Source organism: Cydia fagiglandana, chromosome 27 (assembly GCF_963556715.1).
Source record: "Cydia fagiglandana chromosome 27, ilCydFagi1.1, whole genome shotgun sequence".
Classification (NCBI taxonomy): Eukaryota; Metazoa; Arthropoda; class Insecta; order Lepidoptera; family Tortricidae; genus Cydia; species Cydia fagiglandana.
In genome coordinates this window covers 6378158-6399178 of record NC_085958.1, presented here as the reverse complement: position 1 = coordinate 6399178, position 21021 = coordinate 6378158, and the positions used below count along the sequence as shown (strand labels likewise).

At 36.9% G+C, this 21021-nt stretch overlaps 2 protein-coding genes and 1 long non-coding RNA gene across 3 annotated transcripts in view; 2 read left to right on the top strand and 1 right to left on the bottom strand.

Annotated features, from left to right (window-relative positions):
- Positions 1 to 8909, bottom strand: part of LOC134677925 (scavenger receptor class B member 1) — a 200960-nt gene extending 192051 nt beyond the window's left edge. The window contains exon 1 of the mRNA XM_063536370.1: positions 8730 to 8909. The gene's annotated coding sequence lies outside the window, so the exon portion shown is untranslated. The remainder of the gene's footprint in view (positions 1 to 8729) is intronic.
- Positions 1 to 21021, top strand: part of LOC134677937 (uncharacterized) — a 351049-nt gene that overhangs the window by 154406 nt on the left and 175622 nt on the right. The window lies entirely within an intron of this gene.
- LOC134677858 (uncharacterized) overlaps positions 18044 to 21021 on the top strand; it is a 98702-nt gene continuing 95724 nt past the window's right edge. Inside the window, exon 1 of the mRNA XM_063536277.1 lies at positions 18044 to 20053. Coding sequence (XP_063392347.1) covers positions 18485 to 20053 — 1569 coding nt within the window. The 5' untranslated portion in view covers positions 18044 to 18484. The remainder of the gene's footprint in view (positions 20054 to 21021) is intronic.

Sequence of the window (21021 nt, the reverse complement as noted above, 5' to 3'; positions counted from 1 at the left end):
GAATATTCAAGTCAAACTATTGGAAATTGTTTATTTTCGTCGGTCTGCCTACCATTACGCAAATCATTGCCCAACCCGGCGCGCCTACTGCCATAACTTAGGCTTTAGACAATCTCTTCAGTAAATAGTGTGGTTCTTTAGATGAGGCTCACTCCGCGATTTCGTCGCTTTGCAACAGGAAGCTACAAGTACATCCGTTCCACACCAATTTTGGTGGCTATCCATAAGCCACGCGTGGCGCTGTCGCCACCTAGCCATATCTGTCCTGATCGTAGCAGACGCGTTTTGTTAAAGAGCGCGTCTGTACCTAGTAGGTACTATTATTTATTCTGTGGCCCTGTCATGAAACTGACACTGCTTGTATAGTCTGTAATGGACCCAAAGGCCATGATGACTGTCCTTTGTTTGTTGCCAGCTGTCGCAAGTAACTCTAAGCAGCACTTAATTGCCTGCCTTTAAGGTGTTACTGGGTCAGTTTGCAAAATTTTCATAGAACAAGAATCCAGGTCAAGTTAAAATTCGCAATCACATAAGCAAAGAAATCGGCTTAAGTGTGTGTGTTTTTTTATCACACTTGCCCATAAAGTATATATTTCACAAAGGGTAGGTTTACCAGATACACATTTAGAATTTCCTGACAAAATTCCTGATTTCCAAATATTTTTCCTGACATTCATATTTTTGACGACGGGGGGGGGGGGGGGGGGACATTCTTTATTGATAGAAACAAAGAAATAAATTAACAAACATAATAAAACTTACAAAAACTATAGGTAAAAAATTTGCCCCAGATCGCCGTCAACGGGCAAGGTGCCCAGAATTACAAAGTTATTGATAAGTTATTTTTTTATTATTGTTTTTGATTAATTTAAGTAAGTAAATAAAAAAGGTACCTAATACTTTATAAAAAAAGTCTATCTATTCAAAAAATTCCTGACATTTTCGTGTTCCGTCCCCATTCCTGACAAAAGGCTAACATTCCTGACATGTCAGGAAAGTTCCTGTCATCTGGTAACCCTAACTAAGGGGGAAATAATAGCCCATTTTATTTCCTGAGAAATAATAATAAAAACAGAATATTAATAAATATTTAAGTGGGGCTCCCGATGCTCCCATACAACAAATAGTGGTTTTTTTGCCTTTTTGCGTAATGGTACGGAACCCTTCGTGCGCGAGTCCGACTCGGACATGGCCGGTTTTTATGTTTGTTGCCCAATCTCTAAATAAATCACTCTTATTAGATTTTATTCAGTTAATTATTGATTAAACAATAAACATGATAATGACATTGACACGTTGAAATATATTTTTAATTATATAATTTATATTCAATAATTTATTTACAAACAAAATATATCGCCTGAATCGTATCGGGAAAAGGATGGTACGGCCGTGCGTCTTTGTTTTGCTCGACTTGGCGGGGGCACTACCGTGCCCCCAGATGTGCAGTGGTATTATTAAACGAAATTAATAACTAGATTAAATCTTAAAATAGGCCCTTGAGGCATTGTACCAAGGATGCTGGCGGTATTTCCTTGCTGTAAGTATCGCAAATAAATCCATATATTATTAGTAATATTATAAATATGAAATGAACTCCGTCTGTGTGTGTTTATGGATGTTACCTCTTCACGCTTAAACCGCAAAACAGATTTAGAGGATGTATAATTGTATATGTTTTATTTATTTATTTTATTAGTTTTAATTTATTTATTATACTTAATTTGAGGATGTATTAAATAAATGGCAAGTTAAATTGGAAAATGATTTATGATAATTAAAAAAGAATTATATTATTAATACCTTCTTATTATAATGTATGTAAGCGTATGATGTAATTGTTTAGTTCTTTTTAGGGTTCCGTACCTCAAAAGGAAAAAACCGAAACCTTATCTATAGAACCACTCGTGCGTCTGTCTGTCTGTCCGACCATTCCCCCTCCCCTTTATCTCCGAAACTACGGAGTCTAAAATATAAAAAAAAATACAAAAAATAGTTCTTTACCTATAGATGACAGGAAATCCTATTAGAAATGTGCAGTCAAGCGTAAGTCCGACTTAATTACTTTTTTTTGATCCGACCGAATGGGTTTTTTTAAACACTTCATTCACGTTCCACATAAAAAATACATTGTTAAAAATTGGGTAATGTACGGAACCCTTGGAACGCGAGTCCGACTCGCACTTGACCGGCTTTTTTGATATAATAAAATGTAAATAAAGGTAGGTACATTCCAGCATAGCGTTATACTATATATTAGGTTTAATAGTTATTTGTTTTACAAGGGGGCAAAGTTGTTGTTTAACCGCTCGTACTAATATTGATACCTGAGCAAGCGAAAGATTCCAAAATTGAACCACGAGCGTAGCGAGTGGTTCGAAAAATGGAATCTTGAGCGTTGCGAGGGTTTCAAAGCACGAGGGTTAAACAAAATTTGCCCCCGAGTGAAACACAAAATTTTTCACCACACCAATCCTAAGCAAATATTAAATGTAAAATATCAAACAAAATCAAACCAAATCAAATCCAAATGAATGTTATTAAATATTTATCATCCAAAATCATCATTTAAAAGTCAATTCTACCAGCAAACATAAGAAAACAAATCAAAATTTGCATTTGATTACTTTGCCTCACATGTGAATAAAATGCAACTTTGCTATCAGTTTTTGAAGTGCAAAGTAAGCCTTTCCGAGCTGGTGTGGTGAAAATTTATTTACATATGTGTACTATACGTATACTACTATAAATGCACCAATCTGACTAAAGTTTTTACTATAGTTTGTCAAAGGAATGTCTCATTTCACACATAGACAGAGAGAATCATACTGTCTTTGTCTTACACCCGTACTAGCACCCAAAAGAAAAGGATGAGTATACTTTTTTTATTCTTATTTACTGACAAATTTGGTTAGACCAACTATAAAACAGCAACCGAAATTATTTCGTAACGGTCGTTCACGTAACTTTAAAAGTTAATTAAGTTTGTTTTCAGTATTACGTGGTTTCATTTACTGTTACAGTGGATTATATTCATTTTCGTTTTTAGCGTTCCGTACCCAAAGGGTAAAACGGGACCCTATTACTAAGACTTCGCTGTCCGTCCGTCCGTCCGTCCGTCCGTCCGTCCGTCTGTCACCGGGCTGTATCTCACGAACCGTGATAGCTAGACGGTTGAAATTTTCACAGATGATGTATTTCTGTTGCCGCTATAACAACAAATACTAAAAACAGAATAAAATAAAGATTTAAATGGGGCTCCCATACAACAAACGTGATTTTTTACCAAAGTTAAGCATCGTCGGGAGTGGTCAGTACTTTGATGGGTGACCGTTTTTTTTTGCTTTTTTTTTTGCATTATGATACGGAACCCTTCGTGCGCGAGTCCGACTCGCACTTGCCCGGTTTTTAGGATTCCGTACCAAAGGTAAGAAGGGGAGCCTTGTGGTGCAATTCTATTAGGTATATCTTTCTGTCACATCGCTAAATATCTCGGGAATTACTAACGATATCAATTGAAATTCGAAATAATAGTTAGGTATAAACAAAGCTAACTCAGTCGCAAATTAAGTGTTTTTTAGGGTTCCCAAAGGGTAAAATCGGGACATATACTAAGACTCCGCTGTCCGTCTCTCCGTCTGTCTGTCTGTGACGAGGCTGTATCTCATGAACCGTGATGACCTAGACCTAGACAGTTGAAATTTTCACATAATGTATTTCTGTTGCCGCTATAACAACAAATACTAAACGACTCGCACTTGTCCGGTTTTCTTAAATTCTTACACCTAATGGCGACCTTAAACTTTGACTTGGTATGGATATACGCGAATAAGCCCAGTAAAATATAGCCGGTCAAAAAACTTTGTCAGTAGAAAAAGTCGCGAAATTCAAATTTTCTATGGGACGATAACCCTTTGCGACTACATTTTTTTAGCCGCTTTTTATCTACTAACGGAAATTAGCATGACTATGGGTCAATTTCACCAAACGAGCATTTTTGTCTAATTTCCATGGAATTTTGAAATACCAACATTACACAAAAAAAAATATGCTGAGAATTTGATAAAAAATATAATAAATATTAATTTTCTTATGGGATAAAAATATTCATAAAACTATAAAAGTTATTTAAATTTAAAATTTTGGTCAGGGCACGGGAATTAGTGTGTCCATGGAAATTAGATTTTACTAGGACGGAAATTAGAACACGGCACGGGAATTGTTTTCTTAACTTATTTTGGTACTTAAAACTATTATTTATGTATATTTTAATCTACAATAATATACTGCAACCATACTGAAGTGGCATCGGACATATTTACCTTCTTTAATTTTAGTTTCGAACGACAAATCTACGAAAGTATGTTACACTAAAAACTGCGTATTTGACTGATCCTTTCCTTTATTTTAATGGCAACTAATCTCTCTTTCTTAGTAAAATGTACATATTTCAAAACAATACTTTGAGTAGTTTCGTAAACTTGTCCGCCTTTACATACAAAACTATTCATCAAAAAGTGTCATTATGTATCTGCATGTAGATAGGTACAAGGTGTATGATCTGGTATATGGTCTTATAGGAAATGATACTAAGAAATAAATAGGGGCACAGTGAGGAGAAGTTATTGTGTAAGTTAATCTGAAGAAATCGAATATGCTGCCTTCATAAATTAATAACCCAAAAAATTGTTTGAACACATATGAGGTAAGGTGGGGTAAGACTATCACCGGGGTAAGACTATCACTTGTATGGAATCCTCATACTGTTAGTCTTGCCCCGATCAAAATAAACTAAGTTAGTCTTACCCCGCCTTACTTTACACATAGGTATACGGGGTGTCCCTGCCCTGCGGGAAAATCTTCAAAGTGTAGGTTGGTTAAGTAATTTCTCAAAAATATCATAATCTTCCTAAAAAAAACTTGCTTACAAAATACCCCCTGGCACTGACTAAAATAACCGACTTGGTTTCACATTACATCCCAAAACTTTTTTGTAGTAGAGTAGAAGAACTGCGTTGCGAGATTTGCATCTTTTTACATGAATTGAAATGATCCCATCTCTTTTTGTAGGCTGTCCTTCTTTTCGGGTAAACATACCCATAACATACTGATACTAGAAGTACCTTAAAATAATATTGATTGAGAGTGATTGTGCCAGTGACAAAACTAAGGGATTTTAAAGTGTATTAATTTTTAGACTACATGCTCAATCACACATTCTATCTAAATGTTATTTAGATAGAATGTTATTGAGATTTGATGGTACGGCCGTGCCACCTTGTTTTGCTCGACTTGGCGGTGGCACGGCCGTGCCCCCAGATCCTTTGTCCTTCTTCAGGCCTCAAACTATCTCCATTCCAAATATGTATTATCAAGATGATATTGTTTCAGCGGCTTAAGCGTGACGAGATAACAGACAGACAGACAGAGATATATTTCGCATTTATAATATAGTAAGAATAGGATATATTTCATTTTTCTTGTACCTATTAGAAAAGCTAATTTATAACACTAATCTATTAAACGAGCAATTCTTGTATATATTTCGGGGATCTCGGAAACAGCTCTAACGATTTCGATGAAATTTGATCATATATGGGCGTTTTTTGGGATGAAAAATCGATCTAGCTAGGTGTCTCTGAGAAAACGCGCATTTTTGAGTTTTTAGGTAGGTATATGTTTTCCGAGCAAAGCTCGGTCTCCCAGATATTTAAACTTTATACGGCTTACGCTGTCAGCTGTCAAATTTACAAAATAAAACCATTGTAAATTTGATTCATTTTGTTTCATGTAACCTTAGGTACGGGTATTATAATATGTAATAATTCAAAAAATAGTTTTATGTTTATATAATATTTTAATATTATAATATGATAAATGAATAAGGTAAGGTGGCGCAAGACTAACAGTACGAGGATTCCATACAAGTGATAGTCTTACCCCAGTGTCGTCTTACCCCATCTTACCTTACGTATTAAAATTGCCCGGGTTATTCGGGTCCACCCTGTAAGTATGTACTATAGTACTTATACTAAAAAACCGTTCATAGATTTTTGTGCATTCTCTGAGATTTCCTTAAATGTAAAATAGAAAGATATACGTTATATTATTATTACATATAATATATATTCAATGCCAATATATATATATATATGCAATAATAATATGACGTAAACATCGCCAATTAACTTACAGTTCCCCCAATTAAAAATTTGTTGACAATAAATGTAATACTTTCTAATTCCCGTGCCACTTAATCAGCTGTTTTAGTTAAATATTCTATGGGAATTAGGGCACGGAAATTAGAATTCGTAATAAAAAAATTCGCCAAAAATTTAAATCGTGTTTAACCAAACTGTTATGTTATCGCTTACATAAAGATACATAAAGGGCTCCTAAATATGACAATTGTTTTTGAAAAGCTATGTGGGAAATAAAATTTATAAGGGGCATCGAAATTAGAAAAAAATTGTCGCCCACCCGGATTCCGAAATACTTATGCGATTTGCTCGAACACGCCGCGGCTTGACGTACATCCGCTTGATTTGAGAACTAGCCGAATACTGCCAGTACAGGTGAGGCGGGACACGAGGCGGTTCAGATACAGACGTCGGCTGTGAGAGCCCTCTGAGTTTTGCCGACGAAATTTTACTCGCGCGCTCGGACAAAATTTAAACTTCGATCACGAGTTATTTACCACAATGAAGTTAATAGTGTATGTGCTCAGTGATAGTAAATATCATCTAGTTTAAGTATTTGACACTAAATTTGTGATACTAATGTAGAATTTATCGTAGGATTTTTCATTATGCTCAAAAGTAGATTCCGGACAGGGCACGGGAGTAGTAATTTGAGCCTTTAGGTATTTTTAAGTGTACTCTAAAAACCAATTAATCAGTGAATTCATATGGAACCCGGTGTGAAAGTGTGGCTTCTTTATGTAAAAAAAAAATGGTAAGTATTATTTGATGCTAACCCGCGATTTTCATCACGGACAGAAAAAAAATCGTGTTCAGAAATTGACCCCTATAGTTCTATTCTGTGTATAAAAATAACTGTTGCTAATTTTAGGCATCTACGGCAAACGGTCTCTGAGAAAAACGCATTTAACTGGTTTGCAAGACCGAAGTGATCTCATAAAGTGTTCCGCTAACAAAGTTTTGTACGGAACACTATACTGAAAATTGTAATTCAAGACCAACAAAGTAAGACAATGTTGCCACTTTTTACTAGCACTATCTTGTAGGTATTTATGTAATAAAAATAAGTAAATAAAAGAACCTTTTTAGGGTTCCGTACCCAAAGGGTAAAACGGGACCCTATTACTAAGACTCTGCTGTCCGTCCGTCCGTCCGTTTGTCACCAGGCTGTATCTCACGAACCGTGATAGCTAGACAGTTGAAATTTTCACAGATGATGTATTTCTGTTGCCGCTATAACAACAAATGCTAAAAACGGAATAAAATAAAGATTTAAGTGGGGCTCCCATACAACAAACGTGATTTTTGACCGAAGTTAAGTAACGTACTTGGATGGGTGACCGTTTTTTTTTGCCTTTTTTGCATTTTGGTACGGAACCCTTCGTGCGTGAGTCCGACTCGCACTGTCCCAATTTTTAAATCGTAGGAGTAAAATTACCAATAAATAAATTATCTTAGCGTGTTTATTTATAAAAAGGAATTTACTATTTTACAAACTATGTATTGCAGTGGCAAAATTGTCTTACTTTTTTTTGATCTTGAATTAAGATATTCAGTTTAATAAAATGTTCGAATAAAGTACATATTATATTATCAGTATTATTAACTGTTTGACATCTGTCACTCGTCAAAAGCTAATGTGTGTCAAAGCCACTAGCCTGGTTTGGTGGTACTGTCAAGCTCGTAAATAAAGTGACATCGAAAGTAGTTATTCCAGTTTGGAACACTGATTTATTTAATATGCGAATTTTTTGCCAACAATAATAGGTGTCATTCATAAATAAAAAGTCTTCCGTGAACAAAGTTTTGTACGGAACACTAAAAATGATAATTTTTTTTTAAGTTTCCTATTTAAATTATGTAATTTTTTGTTTACTTGTAAATTGTTAAGCTTTTCTTAATATTGGATGATTTTTTTAAATTTAATATGATGATATATCGTTAAATTATCGTTAAATTAATACTGTTTATGTTTAATCAATCTGAGTTGCGTTATTTAAAAGAATTGTAATTAGTTTAAGTAGTACAATGGGAACAATGCCTCAGGCTAATTTAGGGCTAGATTTATAATTAATTTATTTTGTTATTTATTATCTGTTTTAATAAACATTACCCATTTATGTATGTAATAATAACTTACCTGTTTAAGTAGTTACTTTTAAATATTAAAAACGTATAATAAAGAGTTGTACCTATTTAAGACTCTACATAAAAAAATGTGGCACTATTAAAACAAGTAATACAACTATTATTTACAAAGCTAAGTGGTAATGAACTTTTTAAAATCTCAACAATAACCTAGGGACCTACTTTGCATCTAACATTCAAAAACATTAAACCTAAATATTATTAAAAGTCTACTTTCTTTTATTAAAACATTCATAAGGCAAAGGTATGGCATCGTCTGCATCCACAGCCTCTCGGCTCACATTTCACTCAAGCGACCCACTGACACATTTACCCCCGCTCTCAGTGAAAGCAAAATTAGCAAAAACCAATAATTACATAAGATTATTGCAATAAAATTACCTTAGCAAAATTCCTATTTCGATTGCACCATTCACAAGCACTTGTCACAAGAAAAACACACTTTTAGAAAAAAACAAAAACACTTTTTTCAAAATGGCGCGCTGTCACTTGTCAAAAATGCCGGGAAGCGAGGGCTTGTTTTTTTTTTAATTTATCGCGTCTGCAGCGTAGTGCGTTCAGTCTATGCGGGCTCGAACGCCCGACTGCAAGCAAGACACCACTCACTGGTAACTTGTGACGAACATCATTTACTTCAATGAGGTATTGTCATTAAGTTACTTAACTTTTTTTGATGACGCTCGCACTGACGATGGTTTTAATACGCAAAATAATCGATTTCAATAATATTTTTCCGTTGTTGTTTTAGAAATTTGCGCAATGGAATATTCATGAAGAAATAGATAGGTACTTCATCTTCAATAATATCGTTTTGTTTTTAATCGTTTAAGTTGTAGGTACCTAGACCAGGCGTGGCTCACTCCGCGATTTCGTCGCCTTACTACAGGTAGCTAAAAGTACATCCGTTCCACCCCAATTTTGGGGAAAGCCATAAGCCGCGCGTTGCGCTGTCGCCACCTAGCGGCCATATCTGTGCTGATCGTAACAGACGCGTTTTGTTAGAGAGTGAGTCTTCTGTACCTAGTACTAATATTTCTTCTGTGATCACGGGTTGAAACCTCAGCTCGTACAGATGTAGTGTTGTTTTCCATCGTATTTTCTCGGAAATGCTCGTATTTGTCATGCTACTTCAGTCAACCTCAGTGCTTTTTGTACCAAGACTGATATATACCTAGGTAGCAAGACACGTTCGTACGTTTCCGTAAAAAAATGATGGAAATTAATTATGCATTACATCAGTAACAATATACATGGTAGTAATAAAAGCGCCTAATCCCAATAACGCCTTTATTCCCTTCTGAAGTTGAAAATCAGAAAGTCACGTTTTAAAAACTAGTACTTATAATTCTTGGGGTTAGTCGCTGAGCGGACCCAAAGCTCCGGTGAGCCGTGGCATCGATTATATACGATAGGAAGATGATGAATTGATGATATTCATGAGATGAGTTTAATTTGCTATCAAAAAAAAATTCTAAGTTTGTTATTAATTATGTTTATGGTTTTATAAAATATAAAAACTTACTCTCTTTAAAAAAAAAAATACAGTCACCACACGGGAAAGTTAAGCCATTTAAGGTCCTAGCTAAATTGGCCATTCCATAGCGCAAGTATTAAATAACCAATTAAGCTAGAACCCTAAATAGCATAACAATCGCGGAGCGTGATGGTACAGTCATCAGCAATAGTATCTTACACAACTAGGGCCGCAAAAATATGTGACACGTTCTTATTTGGAGCGCAATAAGAGCGCGTCATATATTTTTGCGGCCCTAGTTGTGTAAGATACTATTGCTGATGACTGTACATACATAGGGCCCGATTCGGATTTTGAAATAGACATTCTATTAGATATCTTTTAGACATCACCAAGATACGATTATTATGTTTAAGATCTAACCTGTCAAATTTGACATTCGCGCAATTCTGGAGATACTCTTGAACGATTTCCACAGGATATGACTTGGAGATCCAATGCACATCTAATAGATATCTTATTCTATCTAACGTAAAAGTGACATTGGTTGCCCGAATTGCGCTGCAAAAGAGAACTTGTTGATATCTAAACTATAACGTATCTAGAATGGATCTACAGGGTGATTCATGAGACGTGAGCAGGACTAATCCTGCATACTCAGTAACTGATAACTGATCGATCACCGTCGTATTTAGGTGCAACAACCACACTTTTTCGTATTTTTTTACTTTTTAGTGAGGGCAAATTTAATTCTCTACAATCATAGTCACCCTACAAGACCTAATTAATAAACATAAAACCTCTTCAACCGCAATGACTGCATTTTGATTACGAAGAAAATAAACTGTCAAATTTGAGTGAGATACGACTTTTCAAAAGTAACCAGACCGTGATGACATTTAATTTGACACAGAATATCGGTAGTTTAGTATTCTAATTTTAGGGTGACCATGCATGTCGTAAATAAATTAATAACTTTTTTTTTCAACGCGACTATAAAATTCACGTTAACCTCACTAATACTGATACGAAGCAGTTGCTTATAATTTACGAAATGCGCAGTGTTAATCCTGCTCATGTCTCCTGAATCACCCTGTATAGTTCGTTTTTTTTAGCATTAGAAAGAACTCCACAGAAGCAAGCGTGCAGTTTTTATCAGGCTCTTTAATTGTTAATAATTATTGAATTATCTAATGTAGCATGGTCAATACATATAATTTACTTCAAATTATTACCGCTAAAAGTGCCGGATTTGGAACTACAAGCTTACTTCTGCGAAGTTCTTTCTAATGCTAAAAAAAACGAACTATAGTACGTGTCGTCTCTTGTGAATACCTTGAAGTTCGATTACGGCAGGTAGTAAGTAAATATATATTCTTTGTTGTGCACAATGCAGTTAAAAAATACACAGAAAATTAAATACTTACTTCGCTTGCTACCGTCTCTGTGCCTGCTACTTTAGAACCCTCAGGTATGGCGAGAGACGATGGTAAGCGACCGGACGGAGCCACACTGGTGCCGTGGAGACTGGGTAGGCCTTTGGTGTGGGACGCGACATGCGTAGACACCTTTGCGCAGTCCCACATCCAGGCTACCCGGGCACAAGCTGGCGCTGCTGCCGACCAGGCCCAACTACTCAAGCGCCGCAAATACTCATCCTTACTGCAGGATTATGAGTTTGCGGCGCTTGCAGTGGAAACAATGGGTCCTTGGTCGGCGGACATGAAAACTTTCATGGGGGACCTGTCGACACGGCTGGTCGACGCCTCGGGGGACCGTAGGGCTGGTGCTTACCTCTCCCAGCGCATATCGCTGGCAATACAGAGAGGTAACGCAGCCAGCGTTATGGACTCAATGCCGCAGGCAGAGATTTTAGAAGGTGTATTCTCTTTATAACTTCTTTTTATTTTCATATATTTTATTATTATATTTTAGTTTTTATATAATATTATAAGTATTAGTTTAATTTTTAAGTAGGTAGTTATATTTTAATTTTAGTTTAGTTTTTAAATCTTTAATTTATAGTTAGTTTTAATGATATTGTAAAGTATTAGTTTTTAACCTATTAAATTTTATTTTTAATGAAATTATTTATAAAAAATTATATTTTTTAAACAATATAAATACTTACAGTTAAAAGCTAGGTAGCAACAGGCGGTCTTATCGCTGAGAAGAGATCCATAACTTAGGATCAAATATTCGTGATGAACACAGAAATCTTTCTATTTTGCCTAAAGGTTGACTGGTAGAAAATGCTTCATGGTATTAAGTCTATATTATAAGGGTATTAAGTCTGTGCCTTTTGTTCTGTGAGGTTTTCTTTTGTGCAATAAAGATTAAATAAATAAATGCCCTTACCGAGATCAGGCGTGTCTCACTCCGCGATTTCGTCGCTTTGCTACAGGTAGCTAAAAGTACATCCGTTCCACCCCAATTTTGGAGTTTGCAATAAGCCCCGCGTGGCGCTGTCGCCACCCAGCGGCCATATCTGTGCTGATCGTGACAGACGCGTTTTGTTAGAGAGTGAGTCTTCTGTACCTAGTACTATTATTATTTATTCTGTGCTCGTACTACTGACTACGCTACCTAAGGAGTGCGTACTGTCTCTTCCGAAAATCGTTATTTCCAGATGGATATTTTTGCCATTCGCAATTATTACCATTTAACTTTTTCTCGATAGCTTCCTTTTCCGAAATCATATTTAACCCTTCGCATATTATAGGTACTATAAAATACTTACACTACACGTGTGTTTTTATTTATTTTCTGAGAACATGGTGTAATTAAGAAAATTATACTGTACAAGCCTAGCCAACGTGACCATTGTACAATCAAGTAAAAAAACATGGGTGCATATTTTTGAGTATGATATATGTGTCGGCCGATCGTAAGATCAGGCATATCGTGAAACTTAAAAAATTTTGACTCGTTCCCCGAGTCGACGGAGCCCCGCGGGCTCCTATTTCTGGGCAGTTTGCCCTTCGGGCATCTGAAGCAACCTAACGAACCTATCCTACCTATATATTGGTTTAATGTTAACATTACACAGGAACATTACGATCTGCCTGGCCCCTGTTTCACCAACGTGACAGGTGCGACGAATTGTAAAATCACTGTTGCTGACGTCACAGGCATCCATGGGCTACGGTTACCGCTTACCATCGGGCGGGCCGTATTCCTGTTTGCCACCATCATTGTATTATTAAAAAAACTTTATGATATCGGAAAAAAACAGATATTTCTCTTGCTAAGTTTATGACAATTGTCACAAGAAACACTACAATTGTCACGAAATTCCGACATATAACTCATTACCTGTCAAGAATTACCTTCAATTCTTCTAAATCTTTGACAATTGTCAGAAACTTCGCAGGAGAAATATCTGTTTTTTTCCGATATAATAAAGTTTTTTTAAATAATACAATGATGGTGGCAAACAGGAATACGGCCCGCCCGATGGTAAGCGGTAATCGTAGCCCATGGATGCCTGTGACGTCAGCAACAGTCATTTTACAATTCGTCGCACCTGTCACCGATGTGAAATTGGGGCCTCTGATCTTACGATCGGCCGCCGACATATGCACCCAAATTTTTACACTTGACTGTAGGTACATCGACAAACGCCAAACGAAAAGTAAAAATGTATCAGGAAGACAGATGCTAAGAAAAGTTATGTGACTATTTCCACAGATTATTTAAATTATAATATCTGGGAGCTTTACTCCGAAAACATATAAATAAAAACTCAATAATGCGCGTTTCACCAGAGAATAAGACCTATCTAAATCGATTTATCGCCCCCGAAAACCCCCGTATAGCAAATTTAATCGAAATCGTTAGAGCCGTTTCCGAGATCCCCAGAAGCACAGCTCGGTCTCCCAGATATAGTAAACTAGGTTTAAACACTCTATCGATGGCTCTTATAGCTCCTCTACACGATGGGCCAACGCCGGCCACTCCAAGGGACGCATTTATGCGTTAGAGGGAGCAAGTGATATTGCTATCTCATTCTACCGCATGGCTGCGTCCCTTGGAGTGGCCGGCGCTGGCCCATCGTGTAGAGGAGCCATTAGTTAGCTGGCTACAGGCACACACACTTTAATTTGGGGCATTATCTATGAAAAGGGACCTTATTGTCGATGCCGCTTACGCCGCACAGCGTCGCGCGGCATTGTATTTATATCGGAGCATCGTTAATAATGGCGTAAGCGCCATCGACAATAAGGTCCCTTTTCATAGATAACGTCACATTTTATTAGGGTTTTGATTTAATTACAGTTATTAATATAATGGCCAGAGATTGAACAGGATCTGAAGGATTGCCTGAGATATTACAGACTCCTAATAGTCCTAATAAAAACCGGCCAAGTGCGAGTCGGACTCGCGCACGAAGGGTTCCGTACCATTACGCAACAAAACGGCAAAAAAATCACGTGTGTTGTATGGGTGTCCCACGTAAATATGTATTTTATTTGGTTTTTAGGGTTTTTAGTATTTGTTGTTATAGCGGCAACAGAAATACATAATCTGTGAAAATTTCAATTGTCTAGCTATCGCGGTTCATGAAATACAGCCTGATGAGAGACAGACGGACGGACGGACAGACGGACCGACGGACAGCGGAGTCTTAGTAATATAGGGTCCCGTTTTTTCCCCTTCGGATTGTTGTTGTCCTAAGGCACCCCAGAGGTGCAAAGGGCCTTCACAAGCTCGCGCCACGCCTTCCTGTCTTCAGCGACCGCTCTGGCCTCGCTCCAGCTCAACCCGACCGCTCGTAGTTCATTTGTGACGGACCGCTGCCAAGAGTGTACAGGGCGCCCGAGGCCACGGCTTCCCTTCGGGTACGGAACCCTAAATAGTACCCGTAGATAGATACCTACACATAATTGAAGTAGGTAATAGGTAATGTCCGTTTTACGTAAATCGTCTTATTTTTTATGACGATAGACGTCAGTTCCAATGGAACTTCACTACTTCGCATTAATCATCACAATGGCGTCTGTAAACAAAGGGTTAATGGTGCACAAATGCATAAACATTATTAATGACAGGTAAAATTATGGAAAATCGAGTTTGATCGAGAAATATCGGAGCTTCTTCAATCGTAGGTATAGAGACAGAAAAATGCCTAAAAAAGAAAAAAAACACCTGAAGCGCTGATGGCCTAGCGGTGAGAGCGTGCGACTTGCAATCTGGAGGTCGCGGGTTCAAACCCCGGCTCATACCAATGAGTTTTTCGGAACTTATGTACGAAATATCATTTGATATTTACCACTAGCTTTTCGGACTAATCCCAATAAGGCCTAGTTTACCCTCTGGGTTGAAAGGTCAGATGGCAGTCGCTTTCGTAAAAACTAGTGCCTACGTCAAATCATGGGATTAGTTGTCAAGCGGACCCCAGGCTCTCATGAGCCGTGGCGAAATGCCGGGATAACGCGAGGAAGAAGAGACAGAAAAATACCTAATCCCCAGGGCCGTCTTAAACTATGCTGGGGCCCCTGGGCACATAAGAATTTGGGGCCCCTTTGGAAAGAAAATAATTTTTTGCCAAATATTTCATATTTGATACAAGCTATTATCGCTGACTGTGCTTTTCTTTACACAGGCAATTAATACTCGTCGAGACAATTCTAAAAACCCCAAACACAATTAGGTTTCGTTGTTTTATCACAGAGTTCCTATGGCCACCTCTGGCCTCCATCATCAGATCAGCTCGATGACACCATAACATTGCATTGTCACCCGACTTACGTAAGTATGCAAAATTTCAGCTCAATCGGAAACCGGAAAGTGGATTAAATTTAACTTGCAAGATTTGATAGCTGTGGTGAGAAGAGTACCTATCTATTTATACTGAAATATTTTATTTGCAAACTAGGTCAAATAAATGAGGAAAAAGAAAAATTTTCTAGGTCATAGGTAATTATCTCGTTAACTAGCAATCTAATCGTCAATCTCATAGTTAACAAGACCATTTTTTGCATACAATTAAGGAATGCAAATCGGTTATTTTTTGTATGGAAATAACCGCGGTTTCGGTTAATAACCGATTATTTCCATACAAAAAATAACCGATTTGCATTCCCTACATACAATGTTGCAAAAATGTTAATAAATTATAGGACTTTTACTGCCATCTGTCAGGGAATAGATGAACTACATGATAAGCAAGTGTCCTTCTAGTTAACACTAGATGTCGCTACTGAAGACGAATAAAACGTTATTCCATCTATTTTATTTTTTTAAATAACAACTATGTTTCGTGTTAGTATGGAATAAGTAAAGTTTTCTGCATTGATCAAACATCAAACGATCAAAATAAACTGTAAATCAAGTAAAATAATTATTCTGATATTGTTTTGATGATTGAGGTTTAACTACTCACTGCTAGATGGCGCTATCAGTCCTTAAAAACCATGTAATGTTCAATTTCTATTGTAACTAACCATTCGCTCGCATATGCTTCTGGTTTAATTTTTATAATTTCCGTGTTTTATCTCACTTTTTTAGATATGTATATTTTCAGCATAAAAATCAGCCAACTGACATTATTGATCGTTAGAGAAACTCGGGATAGATGGCGTTAAAATCAAATATAGTAAACCGTACAAATTAAAAAGCGCAGTTACTTGTAAAGGAAAGTAACTACGTTTGTATTTTGAATTTAATAGGATGTAACAGGTATCGCTTGTGCTGTTTTTTTTTGTACTTTTCCCACTCACCGGATGAATGCCAGCTGTTTTACATACCAGCTTAAAAAGATTACCCGATAGTCAGGTGGTCAGGGTAAATTGTCCGTAATAATTTTTTATTACTATTTACAATAGTTACAATAGTTCTAGTTTGTTAGAAGAAATGAAATACTACGTTCTGCAAATTTGCTAAGTTTATGATCGATTATGAAAAGGGCTTTTAACCCTTCAGGCGGTAATGGCAGCCAGCTGTCAAAGTTTTCGTATTGGCCAGGCTGTTGGCTACAGTCCGAAAAACATTATATCACTTTCTTGCTTGTTTTGTTTTGTAAGGTAGAGTAAAAAAGAAGAATACAATAAAATCGTCGAGCATGTCGCCAAACTTATTCAAAATTTCAAGCGCTCACCAATTTAAATTTATTCATATGTACATGATGAGATTTAATATATAACTTAAGAAATAAAACAATTACAAGCGCTTGATCTTGATTATTATAATTCTTAACCATTTTCAGAAGTCGATACTTACTCGTGGACATCACCCTATAGGCGCACGGCACACTAAGAGCATACCGCGAACCACGTTCGACGTGTTGCCTCCCTGTCACACTTACGTACGAATTTACAAGTGTGACAGAGAGGCAACACGTCGAACGTGGTTCGCGGTAGGTCCTATGAAACCGATTCGCACGTTGCTCCGACGTAAAACCTGAATGTCGCTATTATACGGTACGGGCATAGCGTTGTCTTGCTCACAAATCGGAGCGTCACACATCGGAGCGACGTGCAAATCGGATGCAGTGTGCCATGTGCCTTAGTCAAAAGATCCTTCAGACGCCTTTGATCCACTGGTAGCTCTGTTTCACAAAGTTATAACACAACGCCAGCTTCAGTTTCACCCTATTTGCTCATCACTATCAGTAGGTACAACAATACCTATACCTTGTTTTTATAAATATAAATAAAATTGTGTATGTATACCTATATGTATTATATTTTAATTATAAGAATACATACCTGTATTAAAATTGTGGCGATCCGTGCGGTTAATAACATCAAAAATACTACTAGTCTGTGCGGGAAAAGAAGAGTCGTATAGTTCGTTTTTTTTAGCATTACAAATAAGGTAAACAATCTTGATGAGTCTTTTAATTGAAAAACACATTTTAAAAATAAGTTACGGCAAATATTGAAATATGTAACAATTATGAATCTAATATGATCATTTATATTCTTCTGCTTTCATAAGTAATAGTTATTGATTTTAAAAAAGCGTTTTTCAATTAAAAGACATGTCAAGATCGCTTACCTTCTTGCAAGTTCTTTCTAATGCTAAAAAAAACAAACTATAGAATGTATTGGATCCCATACATTTCACGACTTTTCTCTTTCCACACAGACTCTACCTAAATATTTATACTCCCATCCGTATTAGAAAAAGTTCTGCTGTATTATTCTGTCGTCAGTTGGATGGGGTAAACTGTCCTATATACTACTCTTTCGGGTAAACGTAACATTGCGTCTGGCAACACCAGTATTGTGCCATGCCCTAGCGAACGGACGGTGGCAACGAACAACTGTTTATGTAAACTTTGTGTCAAGTGAATAACTGTTTCAAAATACATACATAGTGTTACTTCGCGTTAAATAACATCTCGCGTATCAATCGCGTTGTGGCCACGCTAGTTCCCATAAAATTATTCGTGCTTCTTCCGTGCAAAGCACAATTATGACGATTCCAGTGCCTTACATCCTGTGAAAAAAAAGGTTGAAAAACATGTTTTAAATTAGTCAGTTGATTGTTTCTTTAGTTTTGTTGTTGTTTATCAGTGTAAATAACAGTTTTAAAACTCTCTTCCATATTAACGAGAAAGCTTTAAGTGTTCTGTGATTAAAAATACTGTTTATGTGCATGTAAATAAAAAGTTTTCTAGTGTGTTTGACTAATCAAAAATGTCTTGTATCTCGACATGATTACGAATAAAACTAACAGAGTGCAAGCTATTAAAAGTAAATTTGAGAGCCTGAATCACGAGAGTGAACCACTAATTGTGAAAAAGTCTCAGCGAGAACAGCTGGGTAAACAGAAGTCATACCCCATTCAAAATGGTGGCAGTTTCGAAGAACAGTTCCATAAGGATAGTTACGACAAATCGTCGTTTAATGACAAAATGCGGCAAGAATCTGACTCATCCGCCGAAGACTGGCCGGCTACACCAAACCTAAGTTATTTATACAATAAAAGTGACGTGAAACGCAGTGTAAGTGATATAAAAACATCCCTAACCCGACAATCCAGTGACCCTGGCAAGAAACTCCATAGAAGTCACGCGTTTCGCTGTGACAGGAGCAAGATCCAGCCTCAAAGACACGGCAGTTGCAACGGCAGAAGTGAAACCAGTGATTTTACACTAAAAATGGATAAAAAGCTAAGTAACGAACGGTTAAAAAAACTTGGAAACTTGTTAGAAGATCAGATGAAGAAAGAAAACTTTGTAGTGCCAAAAAATAGCTCCGTCTTACATGACTCTATACCGAATTCTGAGGTGCCAAAACATATTCTAGATCAGTATGCAATGGTTATTAAAAATAGAAAAAAAGAAGAGGCGAAACAAGAGGCCATGACGGACAGCGGAGTTAGTTCAGAGACTGAAAATTTAGATGATGACAGATCTAATAGAGTTAAGAAGTTAAAATCTCATTTTGAGGCTGAGACGGAGCCCGACAAAGATTCCGAAGAATCTAAAGATTCTATGACTGATTTAAAAGACTCTGTCATTGGAACAGAATTAGGGTCAAAAGCATGCTTAGAATTTAAACCAAACTTGTCTTCTATGAATGACTTGTGTGCTTCCAGTGAAACTATGCGTTTAGAACGCAAAAACCCACATCTAATCCTAACTGATACTTTAAAGAAAGCTCTTAAACAGCCGCTACCGTCTGGTCCGCCTCCGAAGAAACCACCCAGAATTTTAGTGACACCGGAGAAGAAAAAAGACACAAAACAAATGTTGCAAAAGTTAGAACAAGTCTTAGAGCAGAGGGAAGCGCAGAAAGTTAAAAATATCTATGATATAGCTGAGACTAACTTAAGTTTACAGAGGCCGAAAGAAATGCACTATTTGTGTACTGAAATTTTAGATATTACACATAGAACTCTATTACCAAATCAGACACAGAACGATTCACTTGCCAATTGCTTTAATGCTCTAAACTGTGCTATCGGCAACTCAACAACAAGTCTACCATACACAAGATTGAGCGAAACGTTTAACTCAAACCGTAACTCTAGATTTTGTTCGTGTAGCGATGAAAGTTTACACATAGACTCCTTTTTGAAGGAGAAATGTTGGAAATGTGTCGATAATGATGGGAAAAACTTTAAATGTCATTTAAAATGTAAATGTAAGAAGGATAAGTCTGAATTTTTTGTGGAAAAGGAGCATGTGTATGATGTACCGATCATTGAGAAGAAATATGGAACTATCAATAGTTCAAAGATGAAACAGAGGAGTTTGGAGAGTCTTAAGATGGATGAGGTAAGCATATTTTTTAACTTTAACCCTTTTCCCATCCAGAGTGTGTCACTCACAATAAAATTACGTCCCCTGGCAGTGACCGATTTGCACTACGGGCGATTGTGCAATACAATGAATTTTACTGTCCGGCAGTCCGAGTTTTCATGGTCCGATATAGCATGAAAAACATATGGAGTAGCGATCACGTGACGTCATCCCGATTAGTTAGACACTGAAATGACAGTTTGATTGGCCAATCTGTTACTCAATCAGGCCAATCTCCTACTCAATCTGGTCAATCTCCTACTCAATCTGGCCAATCTCCTACTCAATCTGGCCAATCTCCTACTCAATCTCGCCAATATGCTACTCAATTTGCCCAATCCAACTGTTTATTTAGTACGAAACCAGACATATAAGGCAATCAATTAGATTGGGCAATCAAATTGTCGATTCAATATCTTTGATATACAAACAATGTTTTTATTTTTATCTTTAAGTATTAATCATCATGCCTACACAAGTATCATTATCTATACACCTACTTGACTTAAGGTCATTGACACACTTTTAACAGTACAGAAGCGAATAATCAGTAATGAGTGGTAATAACATTGCATGTCTTGAGATGGGGTCTTTGTACGAAAATTTGGCCCAATTATGTGCTTTTGTGGCAATAATGAGAATAGCTATTATTTACACATAAGTAAAACTGTTAGGGCCAGTTGCACCAACCACATTTGACAGACTGATCAACGTCAGCCGGCGCGCCCCGGCCCTTTACTATGAAACCTTTCATACATAAAAATTTAGCGAACTCTTTAACGATACGAACAGTTTGGTGCAACCGACCCTTAGAGTTGTTATACGGTCTAGAAATAAATTAAAGTTAAATTAAATTAAATCCTACCTAGTGGTGAAGCGCTGGTGGCCAAGAAGTAAGAGCGTGCGACTTGCAATTTTGAGGTCGCGGGTTCAAACCAATGAGT